The sequence below is a fragment of the Labeo rohita genome, chromosome 1 (assembly GCF_022985175.1).
Source record: "Labeo rohita strain BAU-BD-2019 chromosome 1, IGBB_LRoh.1.0, whole genome shotgun sequence".
Lineage (NCBI taxonomy): Eukaryota > Metazoa > Chordata > Actinopteri > Cypriniformes > Cyprinidae > Labeo > Labeo rohita.
In genome coordinates, this window is record NC_066869.1 from 50293851 (window position 1) to 50321738 (window position 27888).

At 43.4% G+C, this 27888-nt stretch overlaps 3 protein-coding genes and 1 long non-coding RNA gene across 4 annotated transcripts; 1 reads left to right on the forward strand and 3 right to left on the reverse strand.

Annotated features, from left to right (window-relative positions):
- Positions 1-120: 120 nt before the first annotated feature.
- Positions 121-2735, reverse strand: LOC127163699 (serine protease 23-like). The gene is made up of 2 exons (XM_051107038.1): positions 2523-2735; positions 121-1720 (listed from the first exon to the last, which is right to left on the reverse strand). The coding sequence occupies exons 1-2, from the start codon at positions 2582-2584 to the stop codon at positions 580-582; spliced, it is 1203 nt and encodes a 400-aa protein (XP_050962995.1). The 5' UTR covers positions 2585-2735; the 3' UTR covers positions 121-579.
- A 155-nt stretch (positions 2736-2890) lies between these two features.
- Positions 2891-7732, forward strand: LOC127163708 (uncharacterized). Its single transcript, XR_007827529.1, has 3 exons — positions 2891-4876; positions 5016-5186; positions 5339-7732. It is a non-coding gene; the product is annotated as an uncharacterized LOC127163708 (long non-coding RNA).
- Positions 7733-12703: 4971 nt separating this feature from the next.
- LOC127163686 (coiled-coil domain-containing protein 81) lies at positions 12704-19869 on the reverse strand. The gene is made up of 14 exons (XM_051107012.1): positions 19596-19869; positions 19425-19486; positions 19107-19260; positions 18641-18894; positions 18396-18564; positions 18196-18271; positions 17240-17348; positions 17011-17160; positions 16762-16869; positions 16506-16675; positions 16333-16411; positions 15417-15637; positions 15119-15244; positions 12704-14957 (listed from the first exon to the last, which is right to left on the reverse strand). Exons 1-14 carry the CDS (start codon positions 19705-19707, stop codon positions 14819-14821), a joined length of 1929 nt encoding a protein of 642 aa, XP_050962969.1. The 5' UTR covers positions 19708-19869; the 3' UTR covers positions 12704-14818.
- A 2808-nt stretch (positions 19870-22677) lies between these two features.
- Positions 22678-27284, reverse strand: hikeshi (heat shock protein nuclear import factor hikeshi). Its single transcript, XM_051120356.1, has 5 exons — positions 27130-27284; positions 24228-24465; positions 23393-23544; positions 23020-23138; positions 22678-22939 (listed from the first exon to the last, which is right to left on the reverse strand). Exons 1-5 carry the CDS (start codon positions 27157-27159, stop codon positions 22885-22887), a joined length of 594 nt encoding a protein of 197 aa, XP_050976313.1. The 5' UTR covers positions 27160-27284; the 3' UTR covers positions 22678-22884.
- Between the last annotated feature and the right edge of the window lie 604 nt (positions 27285-27888).

Sequence of the window (27888 nt, forward strand, 5' to 3'; positions counted from 1 at the left end):
GCTGATATCCACTCATGTCTTTGATTTACAGTGTGTGTTTGTGTGTGCATATATCTGTAGAATCGTCTCTGACCACTAGAGGGAAACAAACACCTGTAAAAGCAGTATCTCAAACAGTAGTTCTCAATTTCCACATAAGCAAGCACCTCACACTTCAGTACATTAGAGAAAACACCAAACACTTCACAGAATCTGTGCCAGCCGCATCAGTGTTACGAACAGAAGGTGACACATCAGTCCTTCACCGGCGACCGCCGTGAGACATAAAATCAAAGACAGCAGACGGAAAAATACAAACTCCAAAAACATCTACTACATTATAATGCTACGTTTGAACGGCTGTCAGTGAAGAAGGATTCTTTGACCCTGACCTAACTTAAGGCAATTTAACAAAACACTTCGGTTCTTTTGCACAAGAAGTATTGTATGGCTAAAGAAGTATTAAAAAAACAAAGGTTTATTAGTTATTGATGCTTCAGCATGTCTTTGCATATTTCTGGACTGTGCAACTTTCCTGCATGAAATAACAGAGAGTATCTTATGTGCTAATGAAGAGAAAGCAAAGCGGTCCGCTGCTACTCAACCTTGTCTACAGTCCACGTAGTTTCCCTTGATCCAGTAGCAGATCTGGGCGAATTTAAGCGGAGTGATGCGCACGGCCACGTTGAACTCCTGAGGCGTCCCGCTGAGGTCCACCCACTGGTGTCCAGAGAAGACCCCGATGACTTTGCGCTCCCAGCGCCGACTCCTGCGGTTCCACATGCGGGCGTAGACGCCGGAGCCGCTGGCGCCCGGTTGAGCGTCGCAGCGCTGGTACAGGAGGTCGTAGGTTTCGTCCCCGGCCTCGCAGAAGCGGTACACCAGCTGACCTGGCCGGTCGTTGTCGAACCCGGAAAACTGCACCCGCTTGCCGGGTAGTTGCTTGGCCGCGGGGCTGATGCCCAGTTTCATGTGCCTTCGTTTGTGGGCCTTCTTGAGCTCCAGGAGGGCGTAGTCGTAATCCATGCCGATGTCGTTGGCGGTGCCCTTGATCCAGCCCTTCGGGACGTGCGTGCGCTTCACTCTGATCCACTGGAACTTCATCTTGTCGGGTCTGCCGCCTGTGCCGTTTCTGCCCGACGTCTCTTTATGCTGTGGTTTCAGGAAGCCCACTCTCAGCCTCTGGGCTCCTTTGACGTAGTTCTTGCCGTCGTGAACGCAGTGCGCCGCCGTGAGGACGTGCCGATCGCCCACCAACGTCCCGGAGCAGCCGGTCGACAGCTTGACGGCAGCGGAGAACGGGTAGTTCAACAGGAAGTCGTGGCCGACGATACTGAAGCGACTGTCGTGGCCGAAGATCTGCCGTTTGCTTCTGGAGCGCCCGGCAGGCGTCTCGTAGAAGGCGTTGGCGTCGAATCCGTAAATGCCCACCACCGTCTCGGTCAGCTGGCCGCTGGAGTGCAGCGTTTCGTAGGACAGGAACTGCTGCAGGTCCCAGTAGCTGGGCGGCAGGGCTCGCTTGTGGCACTCCGGACCGCAGGAAGAGGTGACCTGGAGCTGAGCGGGCCGCAGGAAGTGAGGCGGTGGCTGTTCCTCGATCTGCTGGGGCCAAACCACAGGCACGCGCTGAACGGGCCACTGGGGTCGCTGGGACGAGCCCGACGTCGAGCAGAGCAGGAGCAGCAGCAGCAGCGGGCCGAGCGGAGCGGGGAGCAGCGTGGATGCCATGAGGGCCGATGACCTGAGACAGAAGCAGAAACGTCTTAATCTTTAGCAGACTGATTAAAAACGAGTCATACGGCATAAATCACAGCAGATCTCAGTTCGTCCCGACACAGGAGGTCAAGGTCAGGTTGCGACGTTCGCTGCACCGAGCCCTGCTGTAAACTTCACGTTTCGGCGAGATCGGTAAACGCGCCATCGTGTATTCTATGCGTACGTCAGTTCTGCACAGTTAATCCGTTTCAGATCTCTGCAGCACAGGTCAACAGCAGCAGCGGCAAAATTAATTTTCTGTGCCAAAGGTCAGAGGTCAGAGTCCAAAACACACATGCATCTAACTGAAAAAAATAATGCAAACGTTATTAATCTAAATTCGCGGATTTACAGCGGTCAGGGGTTCGGGAATTTTCTTTATTCACCAGGGACAGAATGCATGGAAATATTTCTGAAGGATGACTGTGAGAAAATACCCGCTTCCATGACAGCAATGAAAACAGTTTACTGCACAAACTGTGCAGCTGCATTACAGAACTGAAACTGCCATGGTTTCAAAACAGATAGGACATTACTCAGACGCAGAACTCTCTCCCATGAACTTCAGACGTGATTATGACGCGCGCGTGATTTAGACACGAGCAGACGCGCAGTTTAACATCTCAGATCATATGAATCACTCGAAGTTCATTAGGAGTTTCGCGCGCTTCTGTCTGCAGATGTTTAGCTCTACAGCAGGTCAAAAGCAAACCATAAAGCACAACTTTTTTTTGTTGTTCAGCGCGTCTCGAGGAAAAATCTTCGCGTACAGAAGAAGTGATTCTCACCTGTTGATGCGCGCAGGTGTGTTCGATAATAAACTCCAATAAAACAGGCGCTCAGAGCACATCAGTGTTTCAGGACATGGATGAGATTCCCGCTGAGCGGCTCCAGACGAACACAGCTTTCTCTTGTCCTCTGCTGAGTTCGCTTCATCTCATCGCCCGCGCTCTTCTGATCCGTTCTCTCGGGTTGTGGTCTGCTCGGTTCTCCGCTCGGCTACAAGCGAATGGACGTGGGCGCGTCGCGCTGCGATTCATCTGGTCACGTGACCTGAGATATTCCGTGTAGTGATGGGTCGTTCTTGAACGATTCGTTCATTTTGAACGAATCTTTAATGTGACTCGGGACGAACGAGTCGCCTCGGGGAGTGATTCGTTCAGTCGCGCATGCGCAACATCCTATTAGGTTCTGTACTGGAATTAGTTCACCTGTTTTAGAGTCGTTCGTTCACCTTATGGGGCTGTCACGTGATGAACGAACGATTCAAACCCGAAGACTCAAAAGATGAACTAATCAATTCTCCTTCCGGCTCAGGCTGCATAGGTTAACATTACAGGGCTGTCACGTGATGAACGAACGACTCAAACCCGAAGACTCATAAGATGAACTAATCAATTCTCTTTCCGGCTCAGGCTGCATAGGTTAACATTACAGGGCTGTCACGTGATGAACGAACGACTCAAACCCGAAGACTCATAAGATGAACTAATCAATTCTCTTTCCGGCTCAGGCTGCATAGGTTAACATTACAGGGCTGTCACGTGATGAACGAACGACTCAAACCCGAAGACTCATAAGATGAACTAATCAATTCTCCTTCCGGCTCAGGCTGCATAGGTTAACATTACAGGGCTGTCACGTGATGAACGAACGACTCAAACCCGAAGACTCATAAGATGAACTAATCAATTCTCTTTCCGGCTCAGGCTGCATAGGTTAACATTACAGGGCTGTCACGTGATGAACGAACGACTCAAACCCGAGGACTCGAGAGATGAACTAATCAATTCTCTTTCCGGCTCAGACTGCGTTGGTTAGCTAATTGGGCTGTCACGTGATGAACGAACAACTCAAACCCGAAAACTTGTCAGATAAGAGGCGAGGTGAGCGAATCATAGACTAAAGACCCAGGTAAACAATGAATGAATCTTTTCTGTTTCTTATAGCATTATAGTTTTGTTTTGTTTGTAGTGTGATCAACGTTTGTGTAAGCAGTAGATGTGTTAGGGAGGTAAAACGTAACATTTTAATTATATTTTGCTAAAATGAACGAAATGAACGAAATGACTCGAAAAAAGATTCGTTCATTTTGCTGAACGAGACTCAAAGGACCGAGTCGGTAAAATGATCCGAACTTCCCATCACTAATTCCGTGTACTGATTCATTGCTGCTCCCCGTGTTAGAATAATTCGCTTATAAAACGTTTGCAATATTACAGTTTGATTTCTTCAGTCAGTCTTTGGCAGTGCTTATCTTAGTAAGTAAATTATGTGCGTTAAATGTAAATCCATGATCATCTTTTATTTATATTTACATTTTAAAAAATATTATATAATATACAGTAGTCAACACTTGAAGTGGATCAAAAAAGTTCATCAAAGTCCTAAGACAAGAACGGGTATTGTTTTGGTTTTAGGAGAATTTTGATGAAAGGTATTATATATGAAGAGTTCAGATGCAAAACCAGCTAAATCCATCTGACGTTTTTCTTTAAAATGAGCATTTCTTTCTGGCTACTTTGTATAGGTTTCTATGTAAGTACTGGCACTTCTGATTGGGCTGAGGCTGGAATTTAGCGAGTTTAAAGTAAAAGTATTTGATGGATGTATAATATGTGTCAGGAGCATTCACTCACTATCATTATCTCATTTTTGACCGAGATGGCTTTTAGCCGGTTTTGCATCTGAACTCTTCATATATATATATGTGTGTGTGTGTGTGTGTGTATGTATATATATATATGTATATAGTCCAGTAGCTCAGTGTTGCAGTTTCATGCCTGTTGTACTGACTTGAGCATCAGATCCTTCTGAAATGAGTAAGAAGAGCCCTCTCTGTGGCTGATGATGTGTGTGTGTTTAATAAATCTGTGCTTCATCTCCGCTGGATGCTTGGAGTTAATGAAGTACATTTACCTAATACGGTTAGGGTTTTTTATGTTTACAGTCACACACAGTTTATTATAACAAAGTCACAAGTAAGAAGTGCTGATATCGGATGGGCTGAGAGGTTTACTCTTGAATTAGGCCGTCCATTTTCTCGTTTGACCCATTCGGGTAGATTTGCAGACGGTTACAAGCACGAGAGCCAATCACAGTGGGACGGAGGAACTGCCTCACCCCTCATTAACTTCCACCAGTAAGTGAGAACACAGTGAGAAAAAGATGTAGCCTCAATCTCAAACTTGTTTTTTAGATATGACTGCTTAATACATGATTTGATCTCATATTGTATCATTTTTGTTTTCGTTTTGTGCTGTTAATTATTTTCTCCTCAGATTTATTTCCTGATTCCTCAAAGAAAAGGCCTCCGTATGCCGTCCGCAGTGTGCAAATCTCCTGTTTGGATGGGGCAGCTGTTCGATCTACGTGCATTACGTGTGGGATACCGTATCCCATAATGCAAAGCGCCTGGCTTGACCTTCCATTTCTAGTGTGACGAATGAACAGTAGGTAACATTAACTTTTAATATCTCATTATTATTTTAAAGCCATGCAAAATAACTACTTTTATTTCCAAATGATAACAGGGCAACATGCAATGCAGTGAGGTCGTGTGAAAATAATGAAGTATACTCATGTTTATCCTTGCATACTATAGTGCTGTAGTGTGCAGTGCGCCAGTGTTCCCTTCGATCACATGCTCCGCTGCTGGAGGACGGTGACATTAACCGCAGCGCGGCGGTGGGCGAGTCCGTCGTCAGATGAAAGAGCCGTCTGTCTCACTGAAGACTTCATGTCTGCCGGGTCCCGTCCACAACATTCTGTGACGCTTCTGGAATTCGTATTGATCGTGGAGACACTTAGACACTGAAATCTGGCCCCCCGGGTCAGTGCAGAACAACATCTCTGATCTTTTTATGCTGGATAAAAGACCACAAAGAAGCGTTTGAGAGGAAAAAAAACTTTCTTTTTGTGTTCCGCAGATAGAAAGAAAGCCATACAGGTCTGAAATAACATGAGGATGAAGTGGGTGAACGTTGGGTGAAGTAGTACCTATTATTAGTATTACAATATATGCTTTTGGAAAGCAGTAGTGCTGTTTATGTCAAGCCAGAATTTGAATGCATTTTGGCAGAGTTTTTCTAAAATCTTTTCCCTTTATTCAGAAGTATATGTGCCAACATCTGGCAACTCCACCGACTGTCACTGATAGAAAGGTGATTGTGCTTGAATTAGAGTCTTGAGGAGCGCTGGAGACGTGTTGAATCACTGCTCTGGTGTGAAGCTGAAGCGAGGAGGTGAAACATCTGTGTTTGAGATGTGAGAGTCGTGTGGAGTCGATGAGAAAATGGTGAAGGCACCTGACGTTTGCCAAGTCAATCTAACCCGCCTCACGAAGCCGTTTCCCCACAGATCCGGGCCAGAATGATAAACTACCGTGCATAAACAAAATTCCTCTTCTTGCGTGTCTCAAATAAAAAGCTTGTTAATTTACCGTTTGCACTTCTGCAGAGTTGGAAAAAACAACATCTGGTTTGTGACCAACAAAAACATGAGGTCACTTGTAAGGGATCGGTGTTTCAGCTGACTAGTTTAGAGCTGGCGACGAAGGGCCCCCAAAACCCCCCGCGATTCCCGCGTGAGTCATACGTGAGTCAGGCCAAACGGAGCGGGTGGAGATTGTCGCGTACGATCGCGCACGCTGGACTGAACACCGAACAACAAGGCCCATCCAAGTAAAAGCAAAGAGTGTCACTCATTCAGATGTTCTCCAAGCAAATTCCACAGGGATTTGTGTTTCTGCCAACAGCGGCTCTGCAGCTTCTCCAGCCAGCCCATGAACGCAGGAGAGTCAAACGCCGACAAAACGCGCCCCTGTGCTCGGTTCTTTTGTATTTTTATCCAACTTTTGATTTTTCATCTGTATTTGATTTTGTAATGAACAGTCCAAACAGTCCAGAGCTGCGTTTCCCAAAAGACTGACCCTCACCTACAGATTGAGAACTTATTTGTTTTTACAGCATATGGTTAGAAACGAATGACTCGATTTCTTTTTTTTTTTTTTTTTATAAATTAACCTCAAACAGGTTTGTTGAATTAAGCTCTCATGGGGCATTTTTGCATTCTTTTCAAGGTCGATGAGTAAGTCTGTGAAGACTTGAGAGGCACGTTGAGGGTTTGGGTTTTTCTAAAGCATGATCAGGGACAAATAGCAGTTTAGCATGTCAGAGATGTGGGTTAGGGTTAGGGTTAGGGCTAATGCTAACGTTGTGCAGCGTTTGTTAAACTAGTGGAGGCTCACGGACCTTTTAACGTCCTTGATGAAAGAGCTCATTAAGTCACGCGGTCAAAGTCACGGTTTTATTTCAGGGAACGTGTATGAAATGGTAGGAATTTGATACGAAAATCTGTTTGTTTGCATCGAAATGTTTTTGTGTTCCTCTCTGTAGAACCGCCATGCAAGGCTTACAGTCGCTAATGTCTGTTTGTTTTTTAGCTGTATGTAGATGCACTAGCATGTTATGATTGATTAGAGGTGTTAACTACTAATCACTAGTACTAGTGTGTGTGATCATGTGTGTTGTTGAGGAGAATGTGCTGCTACTGCATTGATCAGATGCACCGTTTCATCTGTTGGAGCAGAAAACAGCTGAGAAACCCCACAGACACACATCTACAGACCAGAGCTCGATTCAAGAATACATCAAGAACGCTTTATTACCGTAGCACTAGCATTGTGGCGTCGTCGTGCTCAAACAAACACCTCTCACATGTTCCCCAGAAAGAGTCAGAATGGAGTTTGTTCTCGTTGCTGTGAGCTTTGAGTCCTCTGACGGACGACTGTGTTTTCCTCGCCGGTCATGAGGACAAGAAATCAAATCTCACATAATTAGATCAAAACACACAACATAACTGGTCTAATTGCTGCTGGATGAAGCTCCGTGTTTCTGTTTCAAGTGAACGCAAAGTGCTCGCTATAAACACCGTTTGACAAACCGTTCATGTTGTTTGATTTGGATTGTCAGCAGTAACGCACCTGAAAAACATGCCTTAAGAGAATATTGTTGGGTGCGGCGGCGACGATTCATCTGAGGTCTGGGCTGAACGACAGACAGACAGGCTCACCGATCGAGCGGTCAACACACAGCGCACCGGAACCTTGTTTAGTGCTGAATTAGTATCTTTTATCTGTTTGTATAACAATACGCCTGGAGCCCAGTATTACTCTGAGGACTCTATGGGTCGTAAAATGAAAAGTTCTTTTTATTAAGCTGACCTACTTGTGGTTGGAACAAACACCGTTTCTGGTGTTTTCTGAGCCCACGTTCAGCTTTCTCATGATCCCTGATTATGATGCTGATCATCTTTAGTGACGTGACTCGCTTTTAAACTACGTTCTTACATCATACAGGATCAAAACCAGAACACTTTAGTTAAACGTCAGTTAGTTAAACGGCCCAAAACCTGACCATTAAAATGACGGAGACTTTTGCATGAACACAGTAAACCTAGACTCAAGCGTCATGTGAGCGATTTATCATCTTAGGGGCTCCATTTGTGAAAACGTGGAATTTATTCTTATAATTGCTATTTTACTGTGGTAATGCACATTTCATGCTCATTTATGAGCCGATCAGCTGTCGGCTGAAACTGAATTAAATAAAAACACAAGCGAGTTTACGCAGAAACGTCCTGCACAGATTCCTTCATCTCTGACGTCACTACAAATAAAACATCACGACGCTCTGCACATTCACCTCCTGTTATTCATGTTTCTCCGTGGAATTATTTGAGGTCAGATGCCCGTCTGAAAACACACACGCTCAGCGTAGCGTTTCCCTGCTCTGGGTTTGTTTGGAAGCACATAGCGTTCCTGTGTTCCCGTCTGAGGGAATGTTGGGTGTGGACGGGAGGTTGAGATGAGTCAGAGAAATACTGTTCCCTTCCTGACAGGATCGCGCTTCCTGAGAGATTCCAGCAGTGCTGATTCACATAGATGAACCATCAATGGATTGATTGATTGATTGATTGATTGTGCAGATGTTTTGTGTTTTGTGAGAAGAAATTGTTTTTGTTTTTTTTTCAACTAATGAGGACCAGTGGCTTGGCAGATTATTTCACTATATAAGTGAGGACATTTGGCCCTTACAAATATAGTTCAACAAGCACACGCACAACACTCATTTAGGAAATTCACTCCATATGTAATCTCACTGCAGAGTGTTGTGATTTTGCAGGTGTTTTCGCGTTGGAACGCTGTACAGATGCGGCCTGCGGAAGTGATAGTAACAGAGGGCAATTACAGCGGCAGGATCTGCTGTGAACGGAGCCTCCAGTGCTTTATGCTGCTTCCTGTCACGTGACGCTTCCTGTTCTGCCGGGGTTTTCCAGCCGTTTGCGCTCCTGAGAGCTTCTCACATTGCGCTGAGCTCTGAGGTGACGTCTTTGTAAAGTCCAGGTTAAGATCACTTTCCCACTTTCAAACTGTAAAGAGAGGTGGCGTTCTGACCGTGTGAATAAGTGCGTTCGTTTATCAATTGTGAACTCAATCCTTTCCTCATCAAATGTTCATGAGTTTGTACGGTTGGATCACGTCTCAGTCTCATGCTCCACATCCAGATTCAGTGTGTGAGGGGAAAATGGCCTGGAATGTTCGTTTTCCATGTTCTCGTCAGATGTTTCTCCGTCGGCACCCCAGCAGACCGCGTGTGAACCGTTTCTTCCTCTGATTGTTTTGCGAGCCAAATATGGAAGTCTGTGGCGTCACAGCGTTTGTGTTTCCATCTCAAATAAATGTGTTTCTCATGACAGTCCTTCATAATGTTCACAAGCTCTGGCTCCATCCTCTTTAAATGCAGAGCAATGAACGGTGTGAACTTTTATGTAAAAATGAAATTATTATGCTGCACCAAATTATAATTATACATGCAGTCATATATCATTGGCCATGTTTTGATTACATATTTAAAATAATGCAAAAATGAGTAGGTGTCTTTAAATTAAACACCTCTGAAATCTGTGTTAGCGCCTCTGACGAGGTGACGACATTATGTTTTGACTCACGATGTGGATTCTCAACAGACCGCAACACCCTACTGCATATTACTTCATTAAAATAACTATTAGTTTCATGTGCCCTAACATTCAGGAGATGTGATTTATGGATGAACGTTTGCCAAGAGTTCATAAAGTAGGATTTCACTTCAGTGAAACAGGCTGCATTATTTGTTGGAAAGTGCAAGGAATGGGAGTTTTAGCCGCGCACGTACATTTACCTCATCGAAACTACAGAATGAATCTATAGACGCACATGCGTTTAATGTGAAAGTCTCTTCCGTGTTTCTGTCGAGCTCTCGCCGTCTCCTGTGAATTCGTGCTTATTACTGTATGTGTGTTTACACTGGATCAGTGTTCTTTTCATTAGCGCTCTATGGGTTTAATCAGTTCACGCTGTGGCGCGGTTTTGAGCTGTTCTCAGGCGTTTACTGGCACCTTGTTCTTGAGTTACAGCTTCTTCATGTCTTCTACTGAAATCGGTGCCTTTTCCACTTAGAAAAACTGAAAAATAAAATGCGTTTAATCGATGTTTTTGAAATAAAGTCGCACTAAAATGACATGATATTGTATTGTGCCATCTCAGGCTACGTCATTTTTTTCTACCTAATGTTTTGGTATTTTTGTCAACCCTGTTACCGACACAAGCGCTACTAGACACAATAGTTTAATTAGAACTCATATTCCAGGGAATGATGTAGGCATTAGCGCAATAATATACCCAGGGCGACCTTTAACTTGTTTGAATTTTACACAGACAATGTTTAAAAACACGGTCAAACCTAATCAGTGTCATCCCTGTTACCCACAGGTCAAAACCTGTTACTCGGAAAAAGTCATCAAAAATGTAAAATGCTATTTCAATTATTTCAGACGCTATTTAATTGACTTTTTATGTAATATTGATGAAAGCATTCATAATGTTTTTGATTTACACAATTATTTGTCGTTACATTAAATCTATGTTTGATTATTTCGTAGGGACGCGAAAGGCACCGATTTCGTGGAATGACCCTGATGCTCTTAAATGTGCAGAAACATGTGAAGGGTTGCATCCAGAACACCAGCACTAACCTGGTCAAGTCAATGAATAATGACTACAATGCTCATACAAGAGAAACATAAGTCAAAAGAAATGTAATGGATTCATTTATGTTGATCATTTCCATTCTTTCCACCAAGTGCTGAACCGCACAGGATTGTGGGGGACTGAAGGACGCATTCACAAGTCGACCAGGTGAAGAGCGTATTTTCATGCCAACGTTACATTCAGATGTGCTTCCGTATGCGGTCTGATCAGGCTCGTCTAAAGTCTGTCTGATGTCGTGTGTTTGTAGAGACTTGCCTTAGAGAACGTCTCTTGTTTGATTTCAGCGTGAAAAGGCACCTGTATGACTCATCAGAGTTAAAGGTGTTAATGTGTTCTTGCTCCTGCATCTTTTGAATGCAAACTGTAATGCCTGTTCATTTCTTCCGTCTCGCTGTGAGTCATATGTGTACGTATCTTTATTTGCCTTCTGCGCTACACGTTTTATACGCATGTCTTACAGCTACAGATCCGTTAGCATGAATGAAGTGAGTCAGTTCGATGGCCAGCTAGACTTGAATGACCTGAACCCACCCATGAGCTGTTGATATGGAAACGTTCTGCTTGTGATTAACGTGACTCATTAGCATGAACTCACCGTTAACAGCTGCCAGTAGAACACAGCATTACTTTCTCCTAGATTGTGAATTTATAGCAGGAGGCATGTGCCATGATTTGTTTTTTAGTTGCTTATAGTCGAGTGTTTCTGCGCTGGTTCCAGCTCCGTTTCAAATCGATCTGAGCTGGTCATCGTAACCCTTCAGAACTGTACATGGCACATCTGATTTTCACATGATGCTGTGGAAATGAAACGGCTCATAAAGGAATCTCTGCAGCTGGAGCCGCTCCTCGGCATCACAGAAATGCACCCAATAGTTTTGAAACATACTGGAATCCATCAGTAAGATGCAAACATGCCAGGACATTTCCCAGCGGAATGATTGTGTGTGTAATATTATTTGCAGAAACACCCACTCACATGGAAAACGTGGGGAGGAGGAGCGACGAGGCCCGGAATGAAATCAGAAGGTCTTTCGTTCTCTGGAGACGCCGGACAGGCGAGTGATCCCTGATTTCGGGTGTATCAGAAAAGCAGCAACTCTCAAGAACAAGGAGCACTCAACAACGTCAGTCAAGTCGATTAAATGAGGACACGTGTTCAGTATCAAAAAGTGCAAAAAAGTTTCAGTGAGGTTCAGGTTAGGAGTAAGATAAAGACTCTTTCAGCCCAGATCCAGGTTCACCTGCAGCACTAGGTCTATTTAGAAAGGAACAGGCATTGCAAAAGCTCACATCACTCAAATGAAGTGTACTGGGCTCTATATTTTTTCCTCCGTTTCTTTCACCGACGGAGTATCGGTTCTTGCCTCTGTTGCCTTTGACTTGCTTAGTTAGGGACATTTGATATTTGGTAATATTATGGACTTGATTGCGCAGACACTATTGGAAGAGGACTGATCTGAGCTGATGGTGACATCACTGATTTCTCCAGAACTGCTCAACTGATGAATTAAACTCATTCCATAAATGATGGATTAACTGAACTGAATCAGCAATGAATAAACACTGTATAAATAAAGGTGACTTGACTTGACAATCCAAGAGGTCCGTCTTGCTGCCGAAAAGACACTTGGAATCAATTATTTGGATTAGAGAGCTGAGATGGAAGCTTTATGTTGAAGCTGGAAAATAAATTTTACTAAACACTTACACAATCTTTGAGACAGGAGCCTAAATAAACACACAGCTCCAGCTCCTCCACTGATAGATGTAACTGAAGCGTGCAGAGATACAGTACGATAGACATCATGAACAACAGACATGGACACTGAAGCCGTGTGTGGGTGAGTGCATTATGCTCAAGTCCGTGTGGTTTGGAAAATGTGTTTGTTTACTGATGACTCAAACCGTGTGTGTGTGTGCGCGCGTTTGTGTGTGTTTCTCCTCAACCTCACTGAACTTCATGAGTCACTTCTGTCCCCTGTGGTTCATAAAATCACATGTGAACAGAATGTGTGCTGTGACCTCTAACCTCTTTGAGATGACTTTTAATGTCTTATAGGCTGGACTCCTGTTCACGTGAGAGCTTATAAAGCCTGGTGGCGCATTAGCCTGCGGCAGCTGTACGGTCTGTGGACTCGTCTCGTCTCTCTTCTGTGTTTTTGGACTGAGATAACAGTCCGATGAGCTCATGACGAGTGTATGCAGACGTCTCTCTGCATCTGTCCTGCTTCACTCTCTCAACGCATGCAAACACACAGCTGAAAATGCGGTTTTAGACTTAAAGGAGCATTAGATGGTCAGAGATTAAATACAAATTATCTAAAAAATCATTTCAAATATGGGATTGTTTGTCAGGGTTATCTGCTGGTGTTTAGTACAGAAGCGGTTCTGTGGTTTATTGGCTTCTTCAGTGTGTTTTGAACATCTGGAATCAGGAACTGACTCTGGCTGAAGTGTTGCTCAATAAATGTGGGATATCAATTTGATCTGGTGTCTTGGGAAAGTGGAACAGCTGTCCACACGCTCTCATATTCGCTCTACATTTCCTTAATTTGCTCTCAGCAGAGCGTTTATGAAAATACACTGGGTGGAGTGTAGAATATTTGTTTTGTGCATTTGCTTGACCATGTATTCATGTGTGAATTTAACTTTGCTTCTTTGGGCTTTATTCACTTTTAGCACAGATGTACAGTATATACGAGTCCACGATTACAAAACACTCTCAATCGCAGTGTCAATTTCACACAAGAACAATGTGTGTTTTCTTTTACAACATACTGTGCTCTGTCCGGGGAGAAAAGTAAACGGGCCGTAAACGTTTACAGACTGTGCGAATGACTTGTCTTTATATATCTGAAAATAAATGGAAATAATATACTAAATCAACTAGTCTATTTTAAAAAATATTGTCAATTTTGTTGAATAATTGGAGAACTGTTGACAAAGCAGAATCCCAGTAAAACATTCCTTTGTGGTACTTCACAAATCTAAGAACATGAACATGAACATGTCCGTCATTAACAAGACCTTTGAAATTCAATGGAGAGTCATTAATCACCGTCTTCCAGAGACACAAAATCACGTTAATAAGCCTCAAAAGTTGAGATGAATTGAGATGAAATTACAAGATTGAAAAGAGCACAGCCATCCGTTTAAGGTGTTTGTGTTGTGCGGTCAAGAGAAGAAAGTACAGTGAGGGGTTTGTCTCGCCCTTTATATTAATGCGTTTCATGACATTTGTAACTATTCCAATATGACATCATGATCTCAGGGAATGTGATTATAATGTGATCCAGAAGCTAAAAAAAACAAACTTTCTTTTGTTGTTATTTTCAGACTGATGGATGGAGTCCAGAAGGAAGCAGAATGTCAACAGTATTTGTGTCTGCGTTTGCGGAAGACCGTTTTGTGCATCGCTTCAGCGATCTGTGATGAAAACATCTAGAGCTCGATTCCTGGAGGGACTTTAACAACAACACAAGACACTCCATCTACATGAACCTCAGCAGACACTATGAGACCGACCTCACACATCTAAGCTTTACTAAACTAACCATCGAGGGAATGGTTAGTAGGGAAACCCTAACCCTACATGGTTCCTCCAAAGTTCTGCTCAAAACATTTCAAATAAGAACAAAATCTGCATCTGCAAGTTCGCGTCACATTCTTCATCTTCATTGATGTTGAAACTGGAGTGCTGAAATGCATCTGTGATGAGATCAGTGCTGAAGAATAAACACACGATGGTTTTCATCTCTGTGTAAATGATGCCAGTTCGCTGTACATGTGCTGCGTGTGGATGAGGACGTTCGTCTGTTTTCCCTGAGAGGTGTGGTCAGTTACTGCATGGTTATGGTCAAATACAATGGTTAGTGAGAGCGTTCATTCTATTTGTTAAACCGATAAATGCCATGTGTCACACACTTGATATAAAAAGCAAACACTGGTTGAATTATTTTGCTCATCCTTACGATCTGGGTTCAAACTCGAAGTCTACAGCATTAATCGAGCTCCAGTCACATAATTCGTGTCTCTGAAGATGTTAGTCTCGCCGCAGTTGGCGGTGTTGCGTTTGCACTGACGGCATCGCTCATATTTTCCAAGTTGGTCTGTCAGAGTTTGACCACCAAACCTGAAGGAAACAGCAGACAACATTATCACGATTATAGAAACTCTGGCTCTGACGTCCTCTGATCTCTCATTACATTTCTGTTTTTCTCTTGTTCTTGCATTCAGTCAGCCATCCGTTATTCAATCTATCCATTTAACTAATTATCCGTTTGTTGCTCGTACCTCCTGATGTTCAGTTCCTCTTGGTCTCGCTGGCGTTTGAGGTCGGCGCTGCGCTGCCAGTTCTCCTCGCACGCGGCCCGCAGAAGTCGCAGCCTTTCGTAGTGACAGATTCGCTCTTCTAACATTCTGCAAACATTCGGTTAGGACAACGAAAGAGACGTTCACATTCCACTCTAACTTATCTAACAAACCCACCGCGGCGCAGTTCTGAGACGCATGCATATTGTGCCCAAATGACAAGAATGAAAGTTTTTCAAGTGCTTGTTTTTCAGAGGCATTATTGGGTTTTGTTACTCACTCTTTGTGTTCTCTCTGCATTATTTCTCTTTCTGTCTTCTGCTCGTTCAAGCGTTTCTCCAGCATTTCTCTCATCCTGTCGTTGGCCGTATTTATCAGTGCTTCAGAGATGTTCTGCGCTCTCCGTCTCTGCTCAGCTAAAGCTGCTGGATTGCAGTCCATCAGCCCAAACACGGGCTGCACCTCAAACCGCTGAGAGATTTCTGAACAACGGCGATCCGTCTAAATGCAGACAAATGGAAAAACACAAAGATCAAGAGATATATTACAGTTCATAATAAAATGAGACAGAAGGAAACAGAGCTGTCACGCATTTTATCGGCTGATGGACTCAAACCCTGAGATCTTCCCATCTGAGCTACAGAAATGCACAAATGCGGACCGTGAGCTACTGTCATTCACTGCAATTCACAACGTGCTTCCACGCTCAGAACAGCATACGAAAGGCCAATTCTACCAACCAAATCAGTATTGATAACTGCTGTTGTGTTTTTTTTGATCCAGAGAGACTGACTGCAGCAATTCACTCACATTATCCTTCCAGTCAAACACACTGAAAACTCATTCATGCCTTATTTTACACACACTATGCAAGTACATCATATTTAGCACAGGTACATCGATCCAGAGGAGGATGGGCGCCGAATGTCTGGCTCCTCTCAGAGCTTTCTTCTCCTTCTGATCTAAATATCGTAAGAAGTTTTTACATGAAGGCACAACTTTCTGTAACGCTTGAGATTTCCTGAATGAAGAACGTTATGAATCATCTGCATGTCTACTTATGACATAAATGTGAAAAATCTTGTGCTAAACAGGCAGTGCTGCTTCACTCATGAGATAAATAGCCCTAATTGATTCTGATCTCTAAAAAAAAAATCTCATCTGCACTCAACAGGAAACAAACTAAAGTCACTCACTTGTGCTTCAAGTGCCTTCCGGTAGTTCTTGGCCATCTCTTGTTTCTCATGAAGCAGCTGAGATCGTTTATTCGCGACCCTGAGGCAAACATCACAGAACAAGCACATACAATCACATCATCTTAAATCACACAGCGCTGCGATGAGGACACACAGGAAGCGAACGCGCTCACTCTTCAGAAAGCTGCAGCAGACGCAGTTTGTCCAGTCTCTGTTGTTCCAGCTGCGTCTGCGCCTGCGTCTGTCTGCGTCTGGCAGCTTCCTGCATCAGCTCCTGCACGTGGCGTCTCTGCTGCGGCAGGCGGTCCGCAGTACAGGGTCGACCCGCAATGATGTACGAGCCCTAAAAGCCCACGTGTCACATGACCAGAAAAACAATGAAACACACACAGACCCAGGTGAGGGCCCGAACGGCCTGTTTAGACTCACGTGAGACTGGCTGGATGTCTGCGCCTTCATGCGTCTCTGAGCTTCTGCAACGCCCAGATTAAACGCCGCCACCCTCTGACTGTCCTCCCGCTTCTTCAGCTTGTCCGTCTGTCAGTGATGGAAACGCACCTGATCACTGCATCTGTGTCTCACAGTGTCTTCTGTCAGGTGCAGTACAGTTTTATAGTAGTTTAATGCGATTCGTATTGAAATGAGCTGTTTAGTAAATGAGTGTGTGAGTTCAGGCACCTCTTCTTTCTGGAAATACTGCAGATCTTTCTGATGTTCACGAAGCATTAACACTCTTTCTTGTTCCCGCTCGACCCTCCTCGTCTCATCCGACTGGTACAAAGGAACTTTGTTTCTCTGCGCTCGCTGCATGCAGACGTAACACAGCTCCTGCGACGCACACGAGATGCACGTCTCGACAGGCCCAAACTGATGTGCTGATGAGCAAACAAACGTGATGAAGGCTCACCTGTCCGGCCCGTCTGTGGTCACGACACATCAGATGCTCGTCCGCAGCGCTCCTCTGTACTGTCATGATGTGGAGAGCGCCGTCTGGTGGCCGCGAGACCCCGACGCCTCTGTGTTTATGACAGAGAAAGTCTCAGATTTGTCCTGATAATCTAACACTCACATATTCTTTATTGAGACACAATTACAAACAGAAACTGTCGAAGAAGCAGGAACTTTAAACCTTCGTTCAGTCTGTCTGTCGGCTGACACACCTAAGGAAGGTCCATAACACAGTTGTTACAGTGACTTGGTAACACACTATTAATGATACAGTGGATTCTTGTACTATCGTAAGAATTTTACCATCAGACCGCCAGGCCAAATGAAGTAAACATTCTTTGACGAACCCAAATCTGTAGCTTAATCTATTCAGACACACGCGGTGACGCGAGGGTCATTTGCATGTTTAATGCGTTTCTACTGAGAGATGAACAGTGCTGACAGACTCCATCCTCTGCTGGTTACAGCTCGCATTTCAGCTAGACAAACCGGTCTTACGTCACATCTAAACACAACTCGTGGCTTTTACTGACTCTAATGGTCTGATGAACAGCGAGGCCACACACGGAGCTCGCGTGAATGGCGCGGTAACATAACGCCTCTGTTCTGAGCGTCTTTGAGAGGGTTCGCCATGCGATATATCTGAGTGCCTTTCACCTTTTTATATCCGAGCATCACTCATGATGCTGTTAGGCAGCTCTGGATGAACACAAATCACCCCGTGAGGAAAGAGACGAATCGGTCTGGAAATAGTTCACCATAGGATTAGAACAAAGCCTGGACTATTTCTGTAATGATAAGGAATGTACTTGCTTTTTACATGTAGCTCTTAGTTCAGTGAAAAAAATTGTAATGACAGTATGTATAACTCATGCTGGGCCAGCTGAATCTTCATCATCTTCTGTTGAAGTATACCTGTCAGCGTCTGATGGACGTTGGTCCTCCAGTCCATCTGTGAGGTCAGTCGCTTTGTCTGCCGGTTGCCGATTTTCTGTTGCAGATGTAATTCGATAAGAGCGAGTCTAACACAGTTGTTATAGTGACTCCCTACACAACTACCACATTTGTTTGGTTATCCTGAATTTACTCAAACTGTCATTATGGTTATTACAAACCCCAGCCATCATCATCATCAGTCTGACGGGGAGCTGACGGCTCGGTCGGTGGCTCTTTTCTCAGAGGTTCTCCAGCAGATATTCTGGGAAGCGTGGCGCCGCTGAAGGTTGCAGGCCGCGGCGCATTGCAGCGTCTCTCGTATACTCCAGAGTTACTCGTTTCCGGTCTCTGCAAATCAACAGAGTATAATTAAACAGATTCCACAAGGTTCAAACATACTGAAGTGTCAGTCGCTGTGACTCACATTGGTTAAAGCTGATGCAAGTCTCCCAGCGCTGTCTAAGGCTGAGATAAAGTCAGGGTAGAACGTCATCTTGACTCGGCTTTGCCGGAAAGTAAGAACTCCGATCCCAGGAAAAGCATGACAGACAGACCGTCGCGTCGCCGCGGCACGGAGCAGCAGGTGAACGGTTTCTCGCACGCATCCCTCCACGGCGTCTCGCTCATACGGGCCCTCCGCGCTCAGAGCCGAGAAGTTGAGCGGCACCACCGGCACATCTGACGAGACACGAGAACCCACAGATGACAGACTACTAGACGACATCTGCGCTACTTGTCAAACATCTGGACACATCTAAGAAACCTGTAGGTCAGATGGGTCAGCAGGATCACGAAAAACAAATTCAGCCAACTTTCGTGCCGCGTAGTGTCCACGTACGAGCTTCATTTATGGTGAATGTACATAGTTGAACAGGAATTATTGTTCTGACCTGTGGCCTGTGGCTTGATCTGTTTAAATCCATGATACTGAGAGAGTTTCTCTGACAGGATGAAGATGGGTCTCTGTAGGAGAACATGTTTGGTCCCGAGGTTGAGTTTCTGCTGGAAGAACGTGAAAGTCCCCAAACCGAAGACACAAACCCCCTAAAACACAGCAAAACCTGATGTCATGAGGATTCCACAATGAACACGCTCTTATTCAAGTTTACAAACAGAGAAAGGATGAGCATATATAGATGAAGAGAAGAAGAAAGAACCCAAAAATCTCTCGTGCACTTTTTACTCGGACTGTAAGAGTTCGTTCGTACCTTCCGCATGAGCATCTGTTTCTCAATAAAACACGACACACACGACCAAATATGACCGATATCTGCGGGGAATGAAACGGACAGAAACGCGAGAAATGCAGACGTGCGTTTGTATTTCAGACATTAGTTACGGCTCACTCAGTATTTCTGATTAGTCAGAATGTCACTTACCGTCGTCAGAAAGTCTCGAGAGAGTCGACAGATGATTGCGCTCATATTCAGACACTGCAGTGTGAAGCATGACAAAAGCTGCAGGCAAACGCTTCAGTTTGCACTCAATCATTAAAACATTTGTGCACCAGACAGATCTAGAACAACTGCAGGTGCAACAGCTAATATAAGTACAGATGCATGGCTTTGTGCTCGTGACAGTGTCGGCAAATCTGTTGCCATAGACGCGCCTCCCAACGGCGTTACTACAGTAAATACACAGACAACACTGATGCACGTTACTACAGTAAATACTCACACAGACAACGCTGATACTACAGTAAATACTCACACAGACAACACTGATGCACGTTACTACAGTAAATACACAGACAACACTGATGCACCTTACTACAGTAAATACTCACACAGACAACGCTGATGCACGTTACTACAGTAAATACTCACACAGACAACACTGATGCACGTTACTACAGTAAATACTCACACAGACAACACTGATGCACGTTACTACAGTAAATACTCACACATGATGCACGTTACTACAGTAAATACTCACACAGACAACACTGATGCACGTTACTACAGTAAATACTCACACAGACAACGCTGATACTACAGTAAATACTCACACAGACAACACTGATGCACCTTACTACAGTAAATACTCACAGACAACACTGATGCACCTTACTACAGTAAATACTCACACAGACAACACTGATGCCCGTTACTACAGTAAATACTCACACAGACAACGCTGATACTACAGTAAATACTCACACAGACAACACTGATGCACGTTACTACAGTAAATACTCACACAGACAACACTGATGCACGTTACTACAGTAAATACTCACACAGACAACACTGATGCACGTTACTACAGTAAATACTCACACAGACAACGCTGATACTACAGTAAATACTCACACAGACAACACTGAGCACCTTACTACAGTAAATACTCACAGACAACACTGATGCACCTTACTACAGTAAATACTCACACAGACAACACTGATGCCCGTTACTACAGTAAATACTCACACAGACAACGCTGATACTACAGTAAATACTCACACAGACAACACTGATGCACGTTACTACAGTAAATACTCACACAGACAACACTGATGCACGTTACTACAGTAAATACTCACACAGACAACACTGATGCACGTTACTACAGTAAATACTCACACAGACAACGCTGATACTACAGTAAATACTCACACAGAAAACACTGATGCACGTTACTACAGTAAATACTCACACAGACAACACTGATGCACGTTACTACAGTAAATACACACACACGTTACAACAGTAAATACACAGACAACACTGATGCACGTTACTACAGTAAATACTCACACAGACAACGCTGATACTACAGTAAATACTCACACAGACAACACTGATGCACGTTACTACAGTAAATACTCACACAGACAACACTGATGCACGTTACTACAGTAAATACTCACACAGACAACACTGATGCACGTTACTACAGTAAATACTCACACAGACAACACTGATACTACAGTAAATACTCACACAGACAACACTGATGCACGTTACTACAGTAAATACTCACACAGACAACACTGATGCACGTTACTACAGTAAATACTCACACAGACAACACTGATGCACGTTACTACAGTAAATACTCACACAGACAACACTGATGCACGTTACTACAGTAAATACTCACACAGACAACACTGATGCACGTTACACAGTAAATACTCACACAGACAACGCTGATACTACAGTAAATACTCACACAGACAACACTGATGCATGTTACTACAGTAAATACTCACACAGACAACACTGATGCACGTTACTACAGTAAATACTCACACAGACAACACTGATGCACGTTACTACAGTAAATACTCACACAGACAACGCTGATACTACAGTAAATACTCACACAGACAACACTGATGCACGTTACTACAGTAAATACTCACACAGACAACACTGATGCACGTTACTACAGTAAATACTCACACAGACAACACTGATGCACGTTACTACAGTAAATACTCACACAGACAACACTGATGCACGTTACTACAGTAAATACTCACACATGATGCACGTTACTACAGTAAATACTCACACAGACAACACTGATGCACGTTACTACAGTAAATACTCACACAGACAACACTGATGCACGTTACTACAGTAAATACTCACACATGATGCATGTTACTACAGTAAATACTCAAACAGACAACGCTGATACTACAGTAAATACTCACACAGACAACACTGATGCACGTTACTACAGTAAATACTCACACAGACAACACTGATGCACGTTACTACAGTAAATACTCACACATGATGCACGTTACTACAGTAAATACTCACACAGACAACACTGATGCACGTTACTACAGTAAATACTCACACAGAAAACACTGATGCACGTTACTACAGTAAATACTCACACAGACAACGTTGATACACATTACTACAGTAAATACACAGACAACACTGATGCACGTTACTACAGTAAACACTGATACATTCTACTACAGTAATTACTGATACACCTTACTTATGGCAAATACACATCATACTACAGATAATACTGATACATACATAAAAACTGATACACATTACTACAGGCAATACTGAGAAATCATTATTCAAACATACAAAACTACAACAATAGCTAAATTCAGCCGTTCTTGCCTTAGAATACAACTTTTATTCATGTGTAATTCGATGTGAATGTTTGACTAATAGAAAGGTCTTTAAGTACCTTTGATGAATGAAACGGCTTAGACTGATTTCACCAGGAAATATCAAATTAAATTACAAATATAATTTGACAGATATGATAGAACAAATTCTGCTGTCTGCACCATTTAGATGATAATGATGATCATGTCTGTTTTCAGTTTTCAGTTGGCTTTTCTTTCTTTGGCCGCTCACCGATGACATTAAAGCTTCTTCCCTGTGAAGATGCACTCTAGTGTGTGAAAACACTGAAACATGGAGATATACGTTTCTGTAAAACGGCTTTAAAAAATAAACACGACTAATAAAAGGTATCAACAAAAGATTTTATTTGCTTCAGCACCTCATATAAAATATTTTCAGCAAATAAATGAACAATGTGCCAGGCAGTATTTATGATAAGAAAAAGATCCTTGACCAGATGAAGCTCTTCATGGAAATTAAAACTGAACATTAAATGAATTATATTCTTCTTCAGGAAGTGACAGATCAAACTATTAAAAAGGCAAGTACGTCACGTCTTCCAGAAGTTTGGATTCTGCACCATTCGCCTCTGAAAGTTTTCATACCTGTGAGGAGGACAGAAGAATGACTCGAAACACTAACACTCATTTGCTGGCATTTCGCTTCGTCTCAAAAGATCACTCACCATTTGAGGATGGAGCTCGCAGGAACATACATCTCTGAAGGGTTTGGTGTCATCTGTGACTGAGACAGCGCAAAAGATGAGGTGAAGTTGTACAGGCTCTCCAGCATCTTCTGCGTGAACTGTGAAATAGATAACGTAGATCTTCATCACTTTAGTTTAGCAGTTGAAAACACGTTTGCTTCAGAACAGCTACAAAGCAGCCGCAGGAGCGTTCCTGACATCACAGTGACACTGGTTCGTAATCTAAAAATGCTGTGGTTCATCCCGACTACAAACAGAGGATCCACTTTAAAAAGACTGAAGACCCTAAAGGTCATTTCTGAAGCAGCTATAAGGTGGCTGATATGTCTGGAAGTCTCTATGCATGCGTTACCTGTGTAAAGGAGTCCACTGTGGAAACAGCTGAATTAGATACTGGCGTTTGTTGTGCAAGCAGGTCCAAAGATTCAATAGAAACTCCAACCTGAGCCACTGACGGAGCCTGAGGGACAGACATCATGCCGAACGGATGAGCTCCACCCTCACCTGAAACACACACACACAGATTTGTTTTTGTGAATTGCGGGGACATTCCATAGGCGTAATGGTTTTTATTCTGTACAGACTGTATTTTCTATCGCCCTACACCAACCCTACGCCTAAACCTAGCCCTCACAGGAAACTGTGCACATTTTTACTTTCTCCAAAAAAAAAAAAAAAAACTCGTTCTGTATGATTTATACGGCTTTTGAAAAATGGGGACATGGGGCGATGTCCTCACAAGTCACCCTCTCCTTGTAATACCTATGTCATACCCATGTCATTATACAAACTTGTGTCCTGATATGTCAAACACACACACACACACAGCATATCAGGGACAAACTCTCTTAGCACTTTAAGGCTGGAATACACAATATACGACTTTTGCTAAGATTCTAAATGGTCTGATTATCGATACGAGTTACCAGAACTAAAGCCAGTCAAAGTTTGGGCAGATGAGGTTGACCGATTTCATAGACAGTTGCAGTGTATGATGGACACAGACATCACTTGTGTCTAATCTTCACTTGTCATGCGTTTCCATGCACAATTCTGTGTGAGTTTGATGTGATTTTCCTTTGTAATGATTCAGGCAGTCGCCCTGGTGTTTTCAGATCTGTCGTGATTGTAAAAGTCGTGTAGTGTTTTCCAGCCTTTATGTAACTGATTTTACACTACCGGCTTACCAGCTTTCAGACCAGAGATTCTGAATATGGCACTGGGTTTCTCATTGGTTATGAAGCCTAAAAGCTGCCACACCTGTCCGACAGCAGGATCTGGAAAAGAGAAGTAGACAGCACCACCCATGCCGGCCGGGAAGGGCAGCGTGCCCAGCATGAAGACCACCACATGATTGACATTCTCATAGTCAGGCAGATTAAAGACAAATTTATCGGTGGCGACCTGCTGCGCGTCCGTTTGGACCTGAAAGAGAGCAGAAACCCCACTGAAATTAGGGCTGGGAGTCGATTCCAAAAAGAATCGATTCCTCGATTCTGAGGAATCGAGAGTCGATTCCAAAGGTTGGAATCGATCCCATCAAGGGGAATCAACTCCCCATTCGTAGCCGTTTTCAGTTCAACAAAGCTTACCTATGGGCGCCTCTTAAACGAAAGGCTGCATCATACGAAGGCTGCATATCTCGGCTGCTGTCATCAAACGTCGCTGAACATCGATTCACGAAAATAAACTGAATAAAAAGAGTCTGTACTGAGCTCGTTTGAGTTTGAGGATGCAGCCTTGCTCGCTAATAGTGATTAGAAGTCTGATTCGTTTCCACGAAAAGGTTCTTTCGGATAGATCGTTTTAATGAACCAGTTCAAACACGATTCAGAAGTTATTTTACGGTGAAGCAGCCTTATATTGTCCACAGTTTTGAGCGCCGAGGGTGATCGAGGTCTTGATCCTTGATCCTAAATATAATTCTGTTTTTTAACCTTTCTATCAGCCAATGATAATTCTGAAAGAAAACGCAGAGAGCACAGATCAGTGGCCGAGAGCGCGTCTGATTTGACAGATAAACCACTAGCTCATATGTCAGTGTTGTTGTTCTGGTTATTTTGTTTCAGCGTACAGTTTGTTAATTTCGCGCAAACCATAGGCTACCGGCGTAAAGTACACATCGATGGCTCAGCTGAAATGTGGAGAGGGCTATAACTGCAGCCTGGAGATCTCCAAATGGGGGCGGGAACTCCAAAACAGGGTGGGCACTTCAAAATAGGGTGTTGCTTCCTCCCTTTGACAGACAGGCACATGACACGCATGCGCAATTTTTCCCCCAATCCACTTCAGCGCAAACTCCGCCCCACGACTGATTTTAAAGATTTTATTGGTTGTGGCAATCAGAGTGTTGATTTCCTATGCTATGCTACACAAATGCTAACCCCAAACCTACCCCACACCTTACTCTAACCTTAACCTTAACGAGTGAAACTGACTGCACGGCGGGATTGGCGCTGAATAGCACGGTAGACAAACAGTTAATAAGATTATGCGATACGAGACCGTCGGGCCGTTATGCAACTCCCCGACCAAACCTCAATGGAAAAATGGACCTCTTTAGTTACATCCAGCGTCAATACCCAATCCTACCCTGCAAATTTCAAGCCCCGAGACGCCCCCGTTGCTTAAAACAAAGCAGTAGAGTTCAACCTTTCCCTTGCGCTTCACCGGGACGGCTCGCGGGAGATTCCCGTTTATATCATTAACCACTGACCACGAGCTTTGAGGCTCTGCTCTCACTGAACATATTTATTTATATAGCATAGTTCATTTTATTTGAGATCAACTACAAACAATATTTCATTTATAAATTTTGGTTTTGAAATGTAAGTCAATAACAATAGGCTGAAGCCAGAGCCAATGGGGAAAGTCTTTGCACGACGAGACCCCGCCCCATTTTGGAGGTTCTGCCCACTTTGGAGTTCCCGCCCCATTTTGGAGATCTCTGGTCTGCAGTTACATATACTTGGAAACGTGCCTTGTAGTGATGGGAAGTTCGGATCATTTTACCGACTCGGACCTTTGAGTCTCGTTCAGCAAAATGAACGAGTCATTTCGTTCATTTTGTTCATTTTAGCAAAATATAATTAAAATGTTACCTGTTACTTCCCTAACACATCTACTGCTTACACAAACATTGATCACACTACAAACAAAACAAAACTATAATGCTATAAGAAACAGAAAATATTAATTCATTGTTTACCTGGGTCTTTAGTCTATGATTCGCTCACCTCACCTCTTATCTGACAAGTTTTCAGGTTTGAGTCGTTCGTTCATCACCTGACAGCCCAATTAGCTAACCAACGCAGTCTGAGCCGGAAAGAGAATTGATTAGTTCATCTCTCGAGTCCTCGGGTTCGAGTCGTTCGTTCATCACGTGACAGCCCCATAAGGTGAACGAACGACTCTAAAACAGGTGAACTAATTCCAGTACAGAACCTAATAGGATGTTGCGCATGCGCGACTGAACGAATCACTCCCCGAGGCGACTCGTTCGTCCCGAGTCACATTAAAGATTCGTTCAAAATGAACGAATCGTTCAAGAACGACCCATCACTAGTGCCTTGTTCCGTTCATGCAATAAACGCATGTCCACTGCTGAGCTGTGAGCTATGACTAATTTCATGTGCAATGCAGACAAAATTTCAATTTAAATATAGAAATGTATCATAATTTTTAATAAAATAAAGCTTAATTATATGATAAGGCTACTTTCTAAAATTTTCGGACTCGAACAGCCCTAGCTGAAATACCGCAGGTGTCATTAAAGTTCTGTCTTGACACCATAAAACGTGAGCATCAGTAAAATGAGACGCTGCTGATGTGATCGAATATGTATGTAATAATCGCACTCGATTAAACACGTTATGGCGTTGCATACAAGGCTTTAACTAGTCTTACAGGTTAGTCCTCTGATTTTGTTGGAGATTGGTCGTAACGGTTAAATAGAACGTAGATTGGTCTCATCTGAATCCGAAATAAGGCGTATTAGCCCTTGGCTAACCGCTAGCTGGTCAGACCACAGATATGTGGACGGGTCAGACCGGTTCCGAACACACCGCGACTGAACACCAATCTACTCACCAATCTGCCGGCGACTAAACAACCGAACATCACCACGTTTGCTGCAGAAACGCATTCGAGAAAACACAGTCGATAGCAGATTTCAACAGAACCATCATCTCACACGTTACTACTAGAAAGTTCCAAAAGCAGCTGACAGCCTCGACCTCAGACCCGGAAACAAAACACAACGCGCTTCACTGATTGGACGATCCGGCGCGGCGCCTTCCTCCAAAAACATCAAAACGAACGAGGTGTGATTGAATCACCAAACATTTTATGTACCATGTTTAATATAAATAAAGAAAAGGATAAAAATACTATAAACATCAACACACTAGTAATGTAATGTTTGAAGCATCGCTACATATATCAGCTTCATGTCATCAGTCACACTGCTCTAATGACGTGATCAGCTTAAAAGTAGTTACTATTTATTATTAGAGCCCAAAGTTAAAGAGTTTCAACATAGGAGGGCGGTTGTGACCTAATGGTTATGGAGTTGGAAACCTAAAGATTCGACCCTTATTACTCACAACTGAGCACAGCAGCAAATCCTGAAGACAAATACAAAGCAGGCTTTTTTTTTTTTTGCATTAGAGCCACAGTTATGTGAATGCACCTTACATAAATTTAAAATTTCATTAGTAGTAAAGCTAGCAGCTAATAGTAGTAACGTTTTTTTTTTTGTCTGATGAGATAGAAACGCTCCCGTTTTCATTTTTTATGATATCTAGTGAATTAGTGAATACTCACTGTTTTTCAGTGTTGGCTTTAATT

What these genes read in the sequence shown, in the direction of transcription:
- LOC127163699 (XM_051107038.1), bottom strand. Translation starts at nt 2,584, where the DNA reads ATGTGCTCTGAGCGCCTGTTTTATTGGAGTTTATTATCGAACACACCT. An exon ending in ACACCTGCGCGCATCAACAG is followed by an intron (nt 1,721 to 2,522) that starts GTGAGAATCACT and finishes CTTCTGTCTCAG; the next exon opens with GTCATCGGCCCTCATGGCAT.
- LOC127163686 (XM_051107012.1), bottom strand. Translation starts at nt 19,707, where the DNA reads ATGATTGAGTGCAAACTGAAGCGTTTGCCTGCAGCTTTTGTCATGCTT. An exon ending in CTCGAGACTTTCTGACGACG is followed by an intron (nt 19,487 to 19,595) that starts GTAAGTGACATT and finishes CATTCCCCGCAG; the next exon opens with ATATCGGTCATATTTGGTCG. An exon ending in AACAGATGCTCATGCGGAAG is followed by an intron (nt 19,261 to 19,424) that starts GTACGAACGAAC and finishes GCTGTGTTTTAG; the next exon opens with GGGGTTTGTGTCTTCGGTTT.
- hikeshi (XM_051120356.1), bottom strand. Translation starts at nt 27,159, where the DNA reads ATGTTCGGTTGTTTAGTCGCCGGCAGATTG. An exon ending in GTTTAGTCGCCGGCAGATTG is followed by an intron (nt 24,466 to 27,129) that starts GTGAGTAGATTG and finishes GCTCTCTTTCAG; the next exon opens with GTCCAAACGGACGCGCAGCA. An exon ending in GCGAGCTCCATCCTCAAATG is followed by an intron (nt 22,940 to 23,019) that starts GTGAGTGATCTT and finishes TCCTCCTCACAG; the next exon opens with GTATGAAAACTTTCAGAGGC.